A 20229-nucleotide genomic window follows, 5' to 3' on the forward strand; every position below is an offset into this window, starting at 1 on the left:
GAAAGATGGCACATAAGTCAAAGATACTATAGGTATTAAAGCAGCCTGTTGCATGCCCATATTGTTTCTCATCAATGCTTCCAAAAAGTATTACAGGTGCCCTACTGATGAATGAATGCAAAGTAATGATAGACACACTCAAAGAACATTCTCCCATGCTTGAGATTTCAGTTTAGTCCTGAGGCTTGTGGTTTCTTCATTTAAGTCTCTTACAAATGATCTTTGCCACTCTTCATTCTTGAGAGAGTTCTTGGTTGTTTGAGATCAGAACAGTGAGAAAGTTGAAGATAAGAGTACATCATTGGTCAGGTACCATTGTTCAGTGTGCTGTGGAAATAAAGTTGAGGTAAGAAGTTGTGCAAAGTTGACTTATTACTATGTCTTCACCTGTAGTTTCTCCTAGGTGAGTACAATTGAGAGAATCATAGAATGACTGAGGTTGGAAGGGACCTTTGAACATCTTGTAGTTCAAGCTCCCTGCTTAAAACAGAGTTAGCTAGAGCAAGTTGCTCAAGGTCAGGTCCAGTCCGGTTTTGAATATGTCTGAGTATGGAGGCTCCATAACGTCTCTGGGCAATGTGTTACAAGGTTTGGCCACCCTCCCAGTAAATTGCCTGTATATCAGTTTATGTCCCATTTCCTCTTGTCCTTTCATTGGGCACCTCTGTGTTCTTTCCCTCTCTGCAGATAGTTACAGATATTTATACATATGGTTAAGATAGCTCCCAAGCACATTCTTCTTAAGACCAAACAATCCCAGCTCTCTCAGCCTCCCCCAATATATCATATACTCTTATCTTTTAATCATCCTCACCTCTCTCCACTGGACTTGCTCCAGTATGTCTTTGTGTCTGTGGCTGGGAAGCCCAGAACTGTACACAGCACTCTGGATGTGGTCTCAGCAGTGCTGAGTAAAGAGGGCTAATGACATACCTGCTGGTGATGCTTCTCCTGGGGCTGCCCAGGATACCATTGCTCTCCCTTGCTGCAAGGAGTGCATTGCTGACTTTGCTTGGTATCTGTCAGGCCCTCCAGGTCCTTCTCTGCTAAGCTGCTTTCCAGCCACTTGGCCTCTAGTCTGTCCTGCTGTGTGGGAATTATGTCTGCTCAGGTTCAGGACTTTGCACGCCCCTGTCTTGAACTTCATAAGGATCCTGTCTGCCTGTTTCTCCAGCCTCCAGCTGCCTCTGTATGGCAGTGCACCCATCTGGGTATATCAACTGCTCCTTCCAGTTTTGCATCATCTGCATACTTGTTGAGGTGCATTCTGTCTTGTCATCCAGGTCGTTAATGAAGATGTTATACATCTTCATTGTTGGCCCCAGAATCAACTTTGAGGTGCACCACTGGGGACTGACACCCAGCTGCAACTGTTTGAGCCTGTGATTAGTTCAGCCAGTTTTCCATCCACCTCACTGTCCTTACTTAGCCCAGGCTTCATCAGTTTGTGAATCAGTATGTTATGGGAAACAGTATCAGAAGTCTTGCTGAAGTCAAGATAAACAATATTAATTGCTCTCCCCTTGTCCACTGAGCCAGTCATCTTGGGAGAGCTCTCAAGTTGGTCATGCATGGTTTTTCCTGTATAAATACATGCTGGCTGTTCCCAGCCACCTTTTTGTCCCTCATGTTTTCCAGAATTAGTTGTTTCAACACTTTCCCAGGAACTGATGTGAGACAGACTGCACTGTGAAGATAGCAGTGGCATTTGCTTTTTTCCAGTCCTCAGGAACCTCACCAATTGACACAACATTTCTTTGTCACAAGTGGTCTTGCAATGACATCTGCCAACTCCCCCAGCACTGATGGGTTCATCCCCATCAGGGCCCACAAATGTCCAGTTTGTTTAAATGTTTCCTAACCTGGTAATTCTCTACCTTTAAGTCCTCTTGCTCCAGATTTTCCCATGGGTTTTAGGGACTTGAGATTGCTCAAGACAAGTCTTCCCAGTAAAGACTGAGACAAAGAAGGCAGTGAGTACCTTGGTCTTTTTTCGTGGTCAGATGGTTGTCTTACCAAGGCTATATGCTGCATAGCAGGAAAGAAATAGTCTTACCACATGTATATCCTATTTTATCTGACAGGAACAAGCTATTCACTTTTCCCTCTCATCATTTTACCCTAACTTTTTTAATTCACAAAGTGTATTGAAACATATAATGAGTTTCATTGGATAATCATTAAATCTGACTCCTCCAGGATGCAGGCTTGGTTCAGAATTGTCAGTATCAAATTTGTAAGGCACAGTTTTTTAGTGGCCTTTGAAAAGAGAGGTAGACAACACAGGATCGAGAGGTTCGTGGAGCTGTTTTCAGTCACACTTCAAAGACAGACACAACATGTTTATGCTGGACTTGAGAGCAGAACTTTAACATGCAAATGCTTCTTAACTTAGTCCATGTGCCTTTTTTTGACCCCCAGTTGCTCAGCAGGATCTGGGCAGCTGTGCTACACTGGTTGGCTCAGAGCACTAGAGGGCACTTGTGTCGTTCTCAGAGAAACGGCACTCCTGAAGGGCTACATAAGACAAAATATTTCATGACATGCCAGCTCAGAAGTTACCCATACACTGCTTTCCACCGTTCTGTTTCACATACATAAATACTTCTCAGATTTTTCTCTTATTATAACCTGTATTTTATAGGACAACTAGTGAAGGCTCTATCTGCCCTGTCTTTATGCCTCAGCACAAGAATTTGAGGGTGCTTAGTACCCATATGCAACTTCTACAGGCACAGTCAATGTTTATCTAAGAGGTGCAGACATACTGCTCTGCTGCTGTTCATTCTAACCACATTTTGAATACTGGTTACTGCAAAGCAAATAGCCAATTTGTTTCTTTTTACCAGATCAACCACAAATACCCAGAGAGACGGCTACTGGTAGCAGAATCCTGTGGAGCTCTAGCACCTTACCTTCCAGTAAGTATTAATAGTGATCCTAAATACTTTCCTAATGAAAGCAAGGTCAAAATTTGTTGCATAGTATGAATGACCTTTATAATTATGAATATTCTCAAGGATACATCTTATGTATTGACAATCACATTGTCTTCTACTTTATATCATACATGTGAGATCCAATAAATGACATTAAGGAGGTAGTTTATTTACTGTAAAGGAATACAGGTCAGTCTAGCTATAAAATGTCTTTAAGAACAGTATGTTATGAGAAAATCCTTTCTTTCAATGCAGATGAAGTAAAGATAGGACCAATTAAGGAAATAATCTCAGAAAAAAATGGCACCCAATAATAGAGTTCTTCAGACACTGGAATGTTACATGAAGAGTGCTGCCAGTCAAAAGCAGCAAAATTAGTCAGTGATAAACTGACTAATAAGTCAGTGATAAACTAGAATTAGAAATTTCAGAGAAGGATGCAAATAATCCAAATTAAAAACCTGCTCCTCCAATTTAGCAATGGAGTGATTAAAGACTGTTTAAAGTTTAGGCCTATAGTAGTTCTTTTGCTTTTAGTTATTTTTAGCACATGTTTCCATACAAATTGAAGGACCTGAGTTCTGTGCTTAGTAGGACAAAAGGCTCTCTCATGAGACTACTGACATTTTATAACCATTCATCTTCTGTTGTGGAAACTAAATGCGTAATATTCAAAAGGATCCATGGTTGGAGGAAGGGATTTTGTTTGTAAACACTAATAGAAGTGCAGATTATTTACAAAAATTGCTATAAACTCACATTTCTTGTTTCACTGCATTTAAGAAGTATTTTTTCTTGTTTCCAAACAGAAAGAAATTCGTAGTTCTTTAGTCCTTTCCATGCTGCAGCAAATGCTAATGGAAGATAAGGCAGATCTGGTACGAGAAGCTGTGATCAAAAGCCTTGGCATCATTATGGGATATATTGATGATCCAGACAAATACCAACAGGTATAATTTCGTTTGAGTTTTGTATGTATGAAGTGTCTTCTGTACTTATTTAATGAATGAGGGATGCATAATTTCATCTACTTTTATTAAATCTTTTCAAATACTTATAAAAATTTTGATTGTTTATATGAACGTTCATTGTATTGTACCACCAAGACCAAAAAGAAAACATACATAAAAGTATCATTAGAATCTCAGGTATAAGTTCCATACAAAAGCTTCTCTAATAATTCATAATTCGCCTTCAGGAACATACCACTTCATTGGCTATCTGATACTATTAGCCAATTCGATATCATCACTTGCTAACAAAGATTCATCTACTACAACAAAGCCTACTTGTAGTGCAACTTAATACTGCTGAATAGTGTTTCAGATAAGTGAAAATGCAGAACTTCTAATCCTTTCTTTGAGTTTTTGAAGGTGGAGTGTAAAATGTGTTTGTATTCATTCTGATAACTTGACTGTAGAGAAATACTAGCAGGGTCATTGGGCAACCTACTGTTTATCTTTGTAGGTTGGCTGGGAATATATGTGGAAAAGCCTTCATGTACTATGTTGTTTCATTTTTATTAGTGTAAAATTTTTAAAATGGATCATAATTTTTTTCTAGACTGAATGTTTTGTGGAGAAAACTGTGTATGGCAGGAAAAGTAATTATATTCTTTATTTTGCCAGGGCTTTGAACTTCTGCTTTCAGCTTTAGGAGATCCTTCAGAACGTGTAGTTAGTGCAACACATCAGGTATTTTTACCTGCTTATGCTGCCTGGACAACAGAACTGGGAAATTTACAATTTCATCTTATACCTACACTGCTTAATAAAATTGAAAAATTGCTCAGGGTATGTGTTCAGCTCTTTCTACATTGGAGAGTTTTCTTTGTATCTTTATTACATATGCAGACTTTTTTTTTTTTAACTACAGAAATGTAAATAATAGATACTTCATGTTCTGTGGGGGAAAAGTTTTCTGGAGATTTTCGTTATAAGTCCATAACTTTTACTTGTCCTGTGGAAGAAAGGAAAAAATACCACTGCCAAAACCCTAAAAAACCCACAAAAAAATCCCAGATGCTTCTTTAACAGTGTTTTACTTTATAGCCCAATAATCAAAGTGCTGTTCAGAAAATGCTTGAGTCTGTGACCAGATAACGTGTATTATTCTGAGTGCATTTGCCATATTTTTAAATTGTTTTAAAATGTCACACAGTGTGTTTTTTAATAAAGTGCATTATTTATTAAACAAACCAAAAAGGTAGAATTGAATGGTTTAGTCAAGTGGTTTGCAGTTATGAGCCAGTTTGCATGCTTGATTTGGTAAATATCTGGTAAGTTCTGGAAAACCACACATCTCATAATGATGTAATACACTTAACCAAGGTGCTTATTTTCAGAGTATGACTAGTTTATTCAGTTTTTAGATGTATTGGTCCCTAAGACCAAGGAGTCTTATTTCCAAAATGTGCTGAAAATGTTTATGAAATTAATATTTGTATGTTTATCGACATGAACCACTAAAAGCCAAAGGCTGTATTGCTTGTATCTTTTGAGCAGAAGCGAGTGACTTAAGGGTGACAAGAGCATTTAAATGCTGACACAAAGTAAGCTTGTGATCAGGATAAATTACTGTATAAATTAATGTTTCTGTGTAGAAGCTCGTCACAGATGTGTTGATCTCTTGCCAGAGAACACATGCCCAAGCAACACATCATCCGAACCAAAAACTATAAGTAAATGTCCTGTTTGTTTCAGGAAGGAGAACATGGCTTGGATGAACATAAGCTCCACATGTATCTGTCTGCGCTACAGTCATTGATTCCTTCACTGTTTGCACTGGTGCTACAGAATGCACCTTTTACAAGCAAGGCTAAACTTCAGGGAGAAGTACCACAAATAGAAGGTAAATTATTATAAAAATTCCACATATCAGGAATTAAACAAGTATCATTTGGTGACAAATCTCAAATGACTATTACTGCAAAGGAAGAATGTCAGAAAATAGTCCACAGTCCACATTTACTTGGGATTTGTGTGTATTTAAGGTTACTACATAAACAGAAGAGAAGTTGCAGAACCTACGTGTAAACTTTGGAATTTTTTTATAGCACACTGTACAATAAATATTCTAGTTTATGTCCCAAAGCCTTTTTTTTTCCCCACCTGTTCTTTATGTTGTATTTTCATATATAGCAAGTACAGAGGAACCTCAGGGGAACCTCTGTCATGTTGTGAATTTCCTTTCTTTAATGTTGTTGAGTTGACAGAGAGAATTTATTTTTTTAAGGCAGATTCCAGCATAGAAAGTTTTGTCGTGACTTGTCATGACTTTTTTCTTTGCTCTGTTTTTCCCTTTTTGGGAAAACATCTTTTTCTCCCTCTACTTCTACTTCATTCCTATGAAAGAAATCAGTCTGACATGAACCCCTATCAGATATTTAACTAACTACAAATATCTGCTCACTGATGCAGAAGAAATATCTAAGTCATGAGTATTTGTGAAATGATTGCCAGTAGAATAAAGGACAACCACATAGTATCCTTTTGGATTTTTTTCTATATTTACTTAGCAGTGTTACAGGCAAAATGGCTGCTTTACGCCCAGTGACAGCTTTTTGTAATCCAGTGAGAGTGTTGCAATGAAATACTTTCTTGTCCTAATACACAACATAAATTGTGAAAAAAATGCGGTTTTGCCTTATGATTTGCCTCTTAAATGTTTTTTCATATTGGTCTCCCATACCAATTCCTTAAGTAATGCTGTCTTTTCCCACCCATTTCTATGGTTGAGAGACCTGATCATCACACAAAAAGTTTTTTCATCTCTCGTTATTTCTCCCTACTTAAAATAAGCTTTTGAGAAAGCAAAGCAATCCTTAATTGGACTTCCTAAAGGTTTCTGAAGAATTGATTTACACTAATAGCAAATAATAGCTCAAGAAGGCTGGCCTCAGCTTCAGTCAATTCTAACAAATAAAAAAAAAAGTCAGTGAAGTGGGAAAAATACAACCTAGTGCAGGAGCTTTACTATCTGTTATGTATTTATGTAATAACTGAGAAGACTGAATGGCCTAAATACTGAAGTTACACTTAGATCAGCAATCCTAGTCTGCAGAATATTACACTTTTAAAAGATATTATTGGTAATACCTGATACATACTCGTAAGTGCTGTGTGTCAAGATGCAAAGAAACTTGAAAGGAGAATTTGGAAAGTAGCTAGTGGTATGCTGTTGTACAATATTAATGTGAAAAAGTTAAACACGCCATGGTAAAACTCATGCAGCTGACTTGAGTCATCTGAAGATGAGCACTTTTTACCTGAGTGGCTACTACTTAAATAAGGAGTTCAAAAATGTCGGGCTTCAGCCCAGTCTGAGAGTTTCTTTTTCCTCAAAAGTGGAGGAAAAAATAATGTACTTTTCTCTAATTCAGTAGCACTGCAGGAACTTCAAGTTTGCTTTCTTGAATTTTGCAATAGAAAATATGATGTTCTTGTTGCTCATTGATTAATAATTTCAAGTATGCTGGACATGCATTAAGAATAATAAAAGCAATTGATTTAGCAGACTTTCAATCCCCAGGTATTTTAATGGTCTAAAATGTTTCAAGGTTTTACTTTTTACATGTAAATTCCTCCCTTGATGATTCAGATAATTAAGGAGTTGAGGGAGGGAGTGCAGTGTATCAAAAATATATACTTCATATATAAAGGCTGGAGCAGTTAGATGATTAAAGTTTAACAATAAAAGTCAGGAAACCTTGCCTGCAAGTCACTCTACTATAAATCTGTGGTGTGTTCTTTGGGATCATAGAATAGTTGGAGTTGGAAGGGACCTTTAAAGGTCTAATCCAACTCTCCTGCAATGAGCAGGGATATCTTCACTAAATCAGTGAAGCCCATCCAAACTGATCTTGAATGTTTCCAGGGTTGGGACATCCACCACCTCTCTAGGCAACCAGTTACAGTGTCTCACCACCCTCATCGCAAAAAATTTCTTCCTTATATCTAATCTGAATCTACCTTTTTTGGTTTAAAACCGTTACCCCTTGTCCTATTGCAAGAGGCCCTATGAAAAAATCTGTCACCATCTTTCTTATAAGCCCCCTTCCAATAATGTGAAAGGTCCGATAAGGTCTCCTTGGAGCCTTCTCTTCTCCAGGCTGAACACCCAAACTTTCTCAGTCTGTCCTCAACAGGAGAGGTGTTCCAGCCCTCTAATAATTTTTGTGGCCCTCCTCTGGTCCTGATCCAACAGGTCTATGTTGTTCTTGTACAGAGGACTCCAGAGCTGAATGCTGTGCTTGGTGGGTCTCACAAGAGCAGAGTAGAGGGGGAAGATCAACTCCCTTGACCTGCTGGTCACACTTCTCTTGATGCAGCCCAGGGTATGGTTGGCTTTCTGGGCTGCGAGCGCACATTGCTGGCTCATGTTCAGTTTTTCTGTCCACTAGTACCCCCAAGTCCTCCTCCTCAGGGCTGCTCTCAAGCCCTTCATCTCCCAGCCTGTACTGATACTGGTGGTTGCCCCAACACAGGTGCAGGACATTGTGCTTAGCCTTGTTGAACCTCATGAAGTTCACATGGGCCCACTTCTTGAGCTTGTCCAGGTCCCTCTGAATGGCATCCTGTCCCTTGGGTGTGTCAACCACACCACTCAGTGTCATCAGTAAATTTACTGGGGGTGCATTGACTATGAGGGTACACAGACCCCAGAGGGACTCCATCTGAACACTGAACCATTGACCACTACTCTCTGGATCTGACCACCCATCTAGTTCCTCGTCTAGCAAAAAGTCCCATCTATCAAATCCATATCTCCAGTTTAGAGAGAAGGATGTTGTGAGGAGGGACCATGTCACAGGTGTTACAGAAGTACAGATAGATGGCATCCATAGCTCTTGCCTTGTTAACTCATGTAGTCATTCCATCATAGAAGGCCACTAGGTTGGTCAGGCAAGATTTGCCCGTGGTGATGTCATGGTGGAAATAATTCCATAATCTCCCTGCACCAGTGTTTTATCTTTTTAAGTGAGAGTTATGTAATCTCTCTTTAGAGATGGATTTAACTTAGTGATTTTTAAAAAACAGTTTGATAACCTTACACAGAAGGCACCAAAGAGTTTCAGACTTCCTTAGCTATCTTACTGAACTCACCTCTAAGATACTTTAATCTTCTTTCATTCATGATCACTTGTTCTCTGCTGTTACAGTCACGAGATTTCCTCGACCCGTGTCGCCTCTTCAGGATGTGGCCATCATCATTGGAAGCCGCGAACAGTTAGCAGTATTGTTGCAACTGTACGACTATCAGCTAGAACATGAGGGTACCACAGGCTGGGAGACTTTGCTATGGGTAGTCAATCAACTGTGAGTTAATTTATAGTTTATCATTCCTAATTTTAAAATGTATCAAATTTAATATTTCTTAGGCATGATTATGTTTAACAATTATTAAACATAAGAATTTTAATTATGATTGTGTTTAAGAATTATTAAAAAGGAACAGATAGAAATTTTTTTGACATTTTAATAATGAATTTACTGTGATTTTTTTTTTTATTCCAAAAATATCAAATATCTAGCAGAATGTGTACATAACTACTTGCTCAAAAAAAATGTTTCTTTCATCTTTGCACTAGTATAGTCAGTTCTCTGTTGAAGTGAAGATTGTTGTATTCTGAATATCTCATGAAATACGCTGTTCTGCAGTAATGGATGGTTGAAAAAATACAGACTACACACTTAAACCCTTGCTTTCTTCAAGGGTCAGGAATTGTACAGAACATGTAGATGATTTTGTTAAAACCAGTAGTGCTCTGTGTGTATGTATATATTTATGAATATAAGCAATATATATAAATCTATACAAACACAACAGGAGAGAAGCAAAAATTCAGAGCAGTGTTTAATATCCTTTTGTTTTCTGATTTTTAGGCTACCACAGCTTATAGAGATAGTTGGCAAGATCAATGTAGCATCAACTGCCTGTGTCCATGAGTTCTCTAGATTTTTCTGGAGACTTTGTAGGACATTTGGGAAAATTTTTACAAACACTAAGGTAAGATATAACTTTAAATATTCTACAGAAAGAGTACCATGATAATATACATTCTGCCTTTTTACGCTGTCTGAATACCCACACTTTATGTGACCGCTGATATTTGCATGTCACACTGTTTTTCCGTAAGTACGTTTAAACCTGCTATCTTTAAGCCCCTGTTTGCATCCTTTTGATTTCTGTTTTTGGCCATTTTGGAATGGCTTCATCTTGCCCAACAAGGAAAGATTTTTTTTTTTTTTTTTTTTTTAAACTGTATTCTTCATTATTTGCTTTGTGAATGGCATAGAGAGTGGGAGACATCATCCTAATGATAGCAACCTAGCAGTTTGCTTTCTTCAGAATGCATACTGTTCAGTGTTTGTGGCATAAGGAAGACTTCAGCCTGTCCTTGATTGGAAATTTAAAATGTACGCTTTTGCTTCTCGAAATATTTTCTAGAGATGATATCTAAACATTTTTATCAAGGAAATATATCATTTTCTCAATAAAATAACTTCTGAGTATAATGCCAAAATATTTTAAAGGAAAAACATAAAACACAAGAGGATTACCCAAAGATAAAATTACAAAACAGGGTTAGCATTATGTGCGGCCTCCAGAGAAGACAAGATTAAAACCAGCCTCTGGTGTTTGAAAGCCCCTTTTGTAAGTTATCTTTAGAACCCTTGATTCTATAAAATTGTTCTGATACTGATTGTCACAGCTGTATTTTGGAAGAGAGCACTTCATGGACAGCAAAAATATAAAACAAACAACTCTTTTTTTTTTTTTTTTTTTTTTTTTTTTTTTTAAATACAGCTTGGTAAAGCCATAAACCCTAAAGCCCAACTAAGCATATTGCCAAGAGACTTCAACTGTTGGTATCAGGAGCGCTAAATACTGTTACCACGGTGTGGGTACTCAGTAGAAATTTTTACTCTGTTATGTCATACTTTCAATTTTCATAAAAGCTGGCTATGCTTTTTGAAGGTTTTTTTCTTTCTGTACCTTCAAGATTTCCTTTTCATGTTGTGGGGTTTTTTAATTTTAATTTTTTCCTAAGTTAATTGACACTGGTAACAGGTTTTCTTACATGGGATTCATCATCATTTGTATAGGTAAAACCACAGTTCCAGGAAATCTTAAGACTGTCTGAGGAAAACATAGGTAAGTAGCTTTTTACTCGAATAAAAATTGATCTTAACCACAACTGGAAAAAAACTGTCAATCTGTTCAAGTAGCATTTTCAGACTGCAGTTCTCAAATTTATCTTCTTTCTGAAGTCTTGATCTGCGTGGAGCATTCTGAAGTTGGAGATTGTGTGTGTGTGTAAAGTACAAATAAAATCTCAAATCCAAATACCACTTAAGCAATATTTTAGCATGTGTGGCAGTCTATATATGCATATATATGTATATAAATTCTTCATGTATATATAGATAAAGGTGAATATATAAAATACTTATAATATACACATGTAAGTCCACCTTATGTAAATATATAAAAAAATACATAGTATTTATATTACACATACACGTATATGTATTATATGTATATATAAAAACTAATTCATCACTGTGTTTCATTAGATTCCACAGCAGGTAATGGAGTGCTAACAAAAGCCACAGTTCCCATCTATGCAACAGGGGTCCTTACGTGTTACATTCAGGTAGGTTTGTTTTTCTGTTTCTTTGTTAAATGCGTAATAATACATAAAATGTATTGTACCCAAAACTCCTTATAGTGTTCTTGTGCTTTGAAGATAAGTAAAGAAACACGCAACTGTTAACATATTTAAAGGCAAAATTTTCTTGTTAGATTGTCTCCTACATTTAGATGATAGTCATCAGTGTTAAAACCTGCATTCAGTAAATGTTAAAATTACATCTGCACCTTCACCACTGCTAACTCTCAGACATTGACAGCTGCCATGTGCCTTTATCAAAAATATTACTGTTATTCCATAAATGGGTTCTAGGCCATTCAGCTGTGACCCCTGCAAACATAATTTTGCCAAATATACTGAACTGCATGAGCAGGTAAATTGCCATTTGGGCACAGTTGGAGTCTTAAAATTTTAGTATTACCTAGTACTAAAATAAACACTCCATAATTAATACTACCTAATTCTCCAGTAACCAGCAGTTATGGACTGGCATATATGTATCTTACAGGAGAAAATAAATACTGCATCTCACAAATGTTTGGCGGACTGTGAGTAATCACAAACTGTCAGGAACCATGAAAGTGCTGAAGTACTTCTCTTAAAATTTTCTTCAGTAAAACCGTTTGCGTCATTTATGCACAAGTATGTGCTTTGTTGATGAAATACCGCCTCTTCTTGTGTTTGCTGTGAAAGGTTCTTGTTCTTAAACCACATTTTTGAAGTTTGTAAGAAGACTGTTAAAGGCTAAATGTAGTTTGCTCTCATTCATAGTTCGTCTCTTCTTTAGCTGTAGCTCATCACAACTGCAGCAATACTTATGCTACATTTGACATTGTATGCTCTTTCAGGAAGAAGACCGCAAGCTGTTAGTTGGATTCTTAGAAGATGTAATGACCATGCTTTCACTATCCCATGCTCCTCTTGATAGCCTGAAAGCTTCCTTTGTGGAACTGGGGTAAAGACTGTACCTTGGAGTTGACTAGGTCTAAATTCATTAGAAGTTTTTATTAAAAGCTGCTAGTCTGGCTGTAATATTAATTGTGATGCTTCAGGTAAATAAAAGGCATGCTTGCTTTTTTCCTTGGTGTTTCACAAAATTTAAACTCTTTAGAATAAAAATGTAGTGGTAAAAAACTTCTGTAAAAAAGAAACACCAAAAACCAAACAAAAAACCCCTGCAAAAATCAGTAATTGAAGATTAAACAGAAATTCTTTTTGTATTTTCCATGCTATTATGATGTGTTCTACATATGTACTTGCATTCAGTTCAGTGTCATAATTTACTGAAAATTATATCCTTAAAGTTGTGGGAGGTTTTTTTTTAAATGAACTTCAAAATGCGACCTGTTTTCTAGACAGCAACATGTTGCATGTCCTTCAGAATGAGATGGAAGTTATGTATCCTTCAGAAAGGATAAATGTCAGAGTTTTAGATTTGTTGAGCAATGGATTCCTGAGACTACATTTTGTAGGCAAAGAACATATTCAGGGTTTGGGAGTTTTGGGGTTGGAGGTTTTTTTGGGGGGGTTGGTTTTTTGATTGCCCAACTGTTTTCTTTTAGTGCAAACCCAGCTTATCATGAGCTGCTCTTAACTGTCTTATGGTATGGAGTTGTCCATACTTCTGCTCTTGTTCGATGTACAGCTGCTAGAATGTTTGAGGTAAGAGTTATCCAAACTGTTACACCTTTATAAAACTAGTGCATATTTTTAAAAATTATAATGTTGCAGCATTCTTAAAAATTATAAATGACTTATGTAAGTTGTGTACTGTGTGATGGAGCAGGAAGTTGTGCAGTTGTTTCTGTATCTGTTCTCTGTTCAACGGCACATCTTTAAGCAATTTGTCATTTGCCACTTGCAAGATGTTTCTGTAGTAACTGCATATGCGTTCTGTGATCTGCTGCTGATTTGATTGTTGCATTCTAATTCTTGCATGCTGAAAAATATTTGCAGATTATGACTATGCATTTCATTGCTCAACTGTGTTCAAACCAGAATTAAATAAATTATCAAATGTGTTTGCTTAGGTCTGTAGATAAACATAAACTGACTTTTAATATTTGCTTTTGCTAGTCAACAAATCATCAGTAGCCTGATTCACAGGTTACTGGTTTTCAATACTTTTTGTGCATGCCCGTACAATGCACTTGCATTGTAATTCAAACTAGTTTTCATTGGTGGCAAAGATGGTGGTAAAAACCTAAATTTATCCAATTATGGGGTTTTTTTGTAAAAATTAAAATAATTTTTTATTACTGTACTTGACACTTAGTGACAGCTTCATCTTTCTGTGAACATGTATAAATTTGTTCAGGATAAAGACTGCTACATTTAACTAAGAATTTTGCTTTTGTTTCTACATCATGCCTTTGTTTCATTGAGTATTAATTTTAAAAGGCATATACAAAAACTCTGGGACATACTCCACTTGCTGAACAAAGAGATTAATTTTCTCATTGCATGTTAGAAAGACATATCTGTAATCACACTATCACAGTCCATTTTTCTTTTTGTTTACTTGTTTCTGCCATGTTTGACTCATTTAGATAGCTTTGCGGTGTACCCCTAGCTGAACCTGCCACCTTGTATCCATTTGCAAAAACAAATCTCAAGTCTGCCTCTGACAAAAGAGCACTTGGCATAATCATTAGTGTTCTTTACTGCAACTCTGCAAGTCATTGCAGATAAAGCACTAAACCACCACTTTAAGACATATCCCAAGACTTCAGTTGAAAACATCCAACCTTGTCTTTTTGTTGTTGTTGTTGTTTTTTGTTTTTTCTTCCTGGCAGTTTTTGGTCACCCTTAAAATATTTCTGAGTCTTTGGGACTTTTTTGATCGAACAGGAACATTGCTTAATTTTATATTTGTAATAATAAAGCTTTTTGTAAAATAAGCCTCAGCTTATTAATGAAAGACCTCAGCTGCAACAGGCTGAGTTTCTTTTCAAATTCAACTGAATATTGATTATTTTCTGGCAGTCTTGTATGCTATTTGACTGCTTGTTCCTAGTATACTTCAATTTTTACTAAAGCATAGGCAGCTTTGTTGCAGACACTCTTCTCCCCTGAAAATGGTATCATGTAGCCATTTCCTTGATAGCCATAGCATGCATATTTATACATGACAGTATGTAAATTTGGGAAGTCACCTATGTGAAGAGGTGGTCATAGTTTTACTTTTAGAAGACTCCTTCATTCAAGGAATTTCTGACATCTCAGAGGCTGCTGCATGGCAAAGTCCAGCAATTACATAATAGGATAAAGAGTATGTCAGTACAGGACAGCTATATAAGAACTGTGAAGATTCTGAGCAGCACAGAGACTGCTGTGATTTGGCCCTGCTAGGTTGCATTACCAAAGCTTTACAGTCTGTTAAGGATTGGAAGGACTCTGAAGTGATTTGCAGCCATTCTACCTCTTCTTTCCTTTGGGGCCAGGAAGCTTTGTGCTACCAATTTTAAGATGTAGTATGCATAACTAATGTTCACACGTTGATCTAGAGAAATCAAAACAGGATAAAAATTTGCATTGTGTGTCTCACTGTAACCTTACGTACTGCTACATGGCTTTGCCCATCCAGCTGTTTCTGTTGCTTCTGCGTTAATGTTTTTCAGTCAGTAGCCTTCCATTTGAATGTTGATGCAAACGGATTTGATCGCTGCTGGTTTGAACATGAAGCACATAGTTGAGTTATAAGCTTTGTTGGTCTGTTTAGGTTCAAGGCTAGGAACACTTATCTTCAGAACAACACTCGAATTATAAAGCATGTTTTATTTTCTGTAAGACAATTCTGTTTACCATGCTTTGCCATAATTAGAAGTGTGGCAGCCCACACAGCTGAGATCATTCTAAATTGTTTGCTAATTATACAAATCCCAAACATTTTTTTTTTAAGCACTATATTACTTCAAGACTTTTCTCAAATTAAGATTAGAAGGATAAAGAAACTGAAGTTGGGTTCCTTCCAATCTTTCACAACTTACTTTGTTTTAAATTTAGAGTTGGTAAAGCAGGAGTGCTCAAACAAATAGCAGAATGTAAAACCTTTTCTAGTTAGAGGGTGTAAATGCTGTCTGCTTTTTAGTACTGCACGATATACTGATAGCTACTGGTTTCCCCATGGCCTATGGATCTTACGTGTTCTCTTGTTACACTGCTGAGGGGGAAACCATAGAATTTAATTTGTGTTCATGATGTAATTTGAGTAACTAGAATATAGCTAAATTTTAAAAACACATTTAAAATTTCTCACAGAAACTACTGTTAATCTTTTTATGTTTATTTCCTAAAACCAGCAAATATATGCGGACTTCCTTACATGAGATACAAAATGTAAATATCAAGGATTTCCCTTTTTTATTAATGCAGACAGAAAAAACCTGCTTTGCTGAATATGGAGGAAGTTTAGAATGTGTAATTTTTTTAAATTAGTAGGTTTTCATATGTAGAGAATATGTAAAAGGCATCTGCTACATATGCAGCAAATGTATGCTTATGTATAGCTACATAAGTAATGTAAAAAAAAAAATCACTTGGGAACATCTAAATTCAAACAATTTCCACATATTTCTGGGTAATAAATTTCACTGCAATCTCAGTTTTTAACAGTTGGAATGTATTGCAACAAATATATCTCTTCCTTAGTTTGCAAAAAGACTTGGTGAAATACATTTCATGGATAATCCAAGGATTCTCCATTTTCTACCTGCATAGACCACCAAGGGAAACTTGAGGAGTTTCGCATACATGCTGCTTGGATGGCGGTTAGATCTAAAATAGGCCTGAATGACTTTGAGGAAAGCTTAGTGGCATCTGAGAAGGTGCTGTTTGTCACATTGTAAAAGGTCTGAAATGTAGCATTCAGTGGGGCAAAACTACATGCATTTGGCCTAGCTGGAGACATCTATTTTGCATGTGACAGCTCCATAATAAATACCATTCCACTGAGTTAGGAATAGCATTTAGATTAAACTGTTAAACTCAAATTGGCATTGTTTTCGTATTTAATTATACATAATTATATGTATAATTATAATACATAATTATATTAATATTTGAATTATAATACATAATTACTTGCTAAACATTAGAGAGTTCAAGTTTTAAAATAGCTGAAAATAGGGAAAACATCACCATACTGTTGAATTTGTCAGGTTTGTGCTGATTGCCAGACCACTTCAGCTTTCTTCATGCCGTTGCATATATGAAGCACTAGTGTAGCAGTATTTGCTTAGCTTCTAATTTTGGTTTGCTTTTTGTGTTTTTTCTTTCTCTCTCTTGGTTGTGCCGTTCTTCTTCCCATGATACTGTGCTCGCTCTTTCCGTGCATCACCTGTGATACCCCCCTGCTCCGATCATTCAGCTGTTGGTGAAGGGGGTACATGAAACTCTGGTAGCTCAGAGAGTTGTTCCTGCTCTCATTACTCTCTCCAGTGACCCTGAAATGTAAGTTTCCTGACTGTCTTATATACTTAGCATCCCTCTTAATACTTAGGAAGAAATAACCATCAGTTCTGTCTCTTACTCTAGCAGAACAAAAATTGAATTACTTTTAAACAAATATAACTTTTAAATTGCTTATTTGTAAATAAAAAGGTTTGCTGCAACAGCTACAATATACTAGATAAAATGAATAAACTTTCAATAGAAAAATGTAATTTCAATTTTATGGGGTTTTTTTATATTTAGTCACGTTCTCAGTTTTGAAATTTGCTTACATCATTTCTAGCAGAAAGCTGTATATTAATATGTTCTGTATTGCTATCAGCTTTACTACTGCAAAATTAAGTATCATCTACATTACTGAAATGCAAAACAGTTTTGACTGTATGTAACTTCTGAAAGACAACCATAGTACTTAATTTCCTGGACACGATGTGATATTTCTTTCAAGCTGAGGAGGGATGCTTTGCTAATCTCACTAACAGGTTGTTACTAATAAATGTTAGAGCATGAATGCTGTCTTAATCGTTTTAATGTCTTGCGTGGGTGACTAAACCAAGAAAAACCCCAAGAGTCTGCCTGCCCATCCTCAGTCACAGCTAACCCAGTTCTTTAAGTTTACCAAACCATTTTTTATTGCATGTTGACTGGTTTACAGCTGACTCTTCGAGGCATGAGTGAAGCCTTAGTTGACAAGCGGGTTGCTCCGGCTCTTGTTACCTTGTCCAGTGATCCTGAATTGTGAGTTTCAGATTGAGACCTTGAGTTAATCCTGTCTGTCTTTTTCCTGGTCTGCTTTTTTTTGTTTTGTCATTGCTAGAAACTAATGTAACGTAAAGTACTAATTTTTAAAGTTTGCTTTATATTTAATTAATTATATTCTTAATTTTTAATACGTCTTAAAAACTCTTGTTTTTCTGTTGTAGTTCTGTAAGGATTGCAACAATTCCTGCTTTTGGGACCATCATGGAAACTGTTACTCAGAGAGAGGTAAGACACCTGTTGTCAGGCTGTTGTTTTTGTATCATAAGAAGAGGGTGATTGTTTTGAATAAATCCAGAAATATAGTAATTTATTAATAAACTTGGAGGGGAAAAAAAAGTTTAGAAATTATTTTTCCTTTGTTATATCCTCTTCCAAAATGCTTTCCAGTTTTGCAAAACAAAGAAAAACAGGTGTGTAGAGGGGGAGGCCTGTCATAGAAGATGGGAAATCCTACGCTCAAAATGTTTTTTAAAACATTCTCCAGTACAGCTGAGAAATCAGAGTCCATTATTTCCAAATAAAATTAGCTTTATTTTAAGATGCTAACCAAAAAGTCATGGTGGGATTCAGTTATCTTCACATAAGTATATTGTGCCATTTTAGATGCTTTAGGATATCCTTCTTGGCTTCAAACTACTTTATAAGGGCACAAGTCTCTTCCTGTTTTATCTGCTGGTTTAGCCCATGGTGTCCAAGATGGCATTAAAAGACATTATAATGACATAACTGAAATAATCCTTCAGGATAATACAGATATGCAATTTCTCCTTGTTTTTTAAATGATGAAACTTTGGTAATAGATCAGAATTCTGAAAAAGACACCCAGGATTCTGCTGTAAACAGTAGAAATACTGCATTTTGTTTTATACAGTAACTGTACAATCAGATTTCAGGTCCTCACAACTTTTTGCAGAGCTTGCATTCTTCCTGTAATTTCAACATATTCTAAAAGAATGTGTTTGAGGAAATGTGAGTAAGAAGTCAGTGATGACTCACAAGTACTTGGAAGATGGATAAGTTACAATTTTGTAGCTTGGAATGCATGCCTATAATCAGTTTGGGAAGAATACTGTTTTGTTACCACACAAAAATTACTGTATCCGTTGCCCTAGAGTACAGAGGTGATACCGCCTTCCAAACTGTATCAGAAAATTTTATTTTTACAACTTTGAATGCAAATTAAATACTTATGTTATCTTAGATAAATTTGTATTTTCAGGTTTTCTAGCATGTAGTTGAAGAAATCTTTTTAATTTCATTGATTTTTACTTTTATGGTGTTTACTTTTGCATCTGTCTTCAGCAGAAAATTTTTCAGCATACTAACTGAGATATTTTACAAAAAAAAAAACCAACCATGAATTCAGATCTAATTAAACAGGGAAACTCCAAAAATATTAATAATAAGAGGGAAATTTTAATAGCGGGTAAAATGGGAGTATCAAAACTGAGTAAACCTCAGGAGGAAAGATCAGTTACATGGAACCACCTGTCTATAGTTAAAGATAGATCAGATTAAAACACTGTTAACAGTCTTTAAAATGTATAGCTGCACCAGAGAGTTTACAACCATTGTAAATTAACAGAAGATCCAAGGTTTATCATCTGAAATATGGAAGACTATAGACATGCTCTGAACTGACCATAACAGTTTCTTCATTCTTTTGTGTAATTTTTATTTCTCTGGGAATATTTAAGCTTCTGGAAAGAGTAAAAATGCAGCTGGCATCTTTCCTGGAGGACCCTCAATATCAAGACCAACATTCTCTACATACAGAAATCATAAAAACATTCGGAAGAGTTGGACCTAATGCTGAGCCCAGATTTAGAGATGAATGTAAGTTGCATCAGTGGGAAGATGCAGTCTTCCTATTTCTGTCCCAAAGCTAATAGTATGCTTGTTATATTGAATTTTTTTTTTTTCTTTACAAAAAATTTGATGAAAACTCCTGTTTTCAGAGTTTAATATCTCCCAGTATTTAAGACTTTGCTAATATGATCTTTACCTAACATTGTGTGTATAGAACACCAGCACATGGTGATGAGTGATTTTGGAGCCAGAGGGGACTGGTCACTTTGCTGCAGAGCAAATTTGAGTTATCTTTTTTTTAATTACTTGTCGTGTAAAATGCCTTTCTCGCCTCCCCCTCCCCCATTGCTTCATTCCCTGCTGCCATATAAATTTCAAGTATTCCACACATCTTAAATGTAAGTCTATCCCAGATTAACAAAACAGCTTTTTTTATGGCCCTGAAATGTAAAGCACATAGTCTAACAATTGACTTTGCTCATCTGTCTTAAAGATACGTGTAAACAAAACATGAGGAGCTATCATGCCTCCCAGCTGCAGGCGTGGAGTTTAGCAGCCTAAACTTATTAGGCTTCCTCTGAAGTCAGTGAAGATTTCTCATAACATGCATAC

The 20229-nt window shown here is 36.3% G+C and overlaps 1 protein-coding gene across 7 annotated transcripts in view; it reads left to right on the top strand.

Moving 5' to 3' along the window:
- Nucleotides 1–20229, top strand: part of RELCH (RAB11 binding and LisH domain, coiled-coil and HEAT repeat containing) — an 82276-nt gene that overhangs the window by 48015 nt on the left and 14032 nt on the right. For 5 of the 7 annotated variants that reach the window (XM_074899562.1, XM_074899563.1, XM_074899566.1 and 2 more), the window contains 13 exons: nt 2850–2921; nt 3749–3889; nt 4568–4732; nt 5642–5789; nt 9100–9256; nt 9824–9947; nt 11048–11096; nt 11519–11598; nt 12444–12550; nt 13158–13257; nt 16964–17046; nt 17970–18033; nt 19506–19644. In XM_074899562.1, coding sequence (XP_074755663.1) covers nt 2850–2921; nt 3749–3889; nt 4568–4732; nt 5642–5789; nt 9100–9256; nt 9824–9947; nt 11048–11096; nt 11519–11598; nt 12444–12550; nt 13158–13257; nt 16964–17046; nt 17970–18033; nt 19506–19644 — 1429 coding nt within the window. Of the gene's footprint in view, nt 1–2849; nt 2922–3748; nt 3890–4567; nt 4733–5641; nt 5790–9099; nt 9257–9823; nt 9948–11047; nt 11097–11518; nt 11599–12443; nt 12551–13157; nt 13258–16963; nt 17047–17701; nt 17785–17969; nt 18034–19505; nt 19645–20229 lie in introns of all 7 variants that reach the window. The other 2 variants (XM_074899565.1, XM_074899564.1) reach the window with 2 other exon arrangements.

Source organism: Athene noctua, chromosome 2 (assembly GCF_965140245.1).
Source record: "Athene noctua chromosome 2, bAthNoc1.hap1.1, whole genome shotgun sequence".
NCBI lineage: Eukaryota > Metazoa > Chordata > Aves > Strigiformes > Strigidae > Athene > Athene noctua.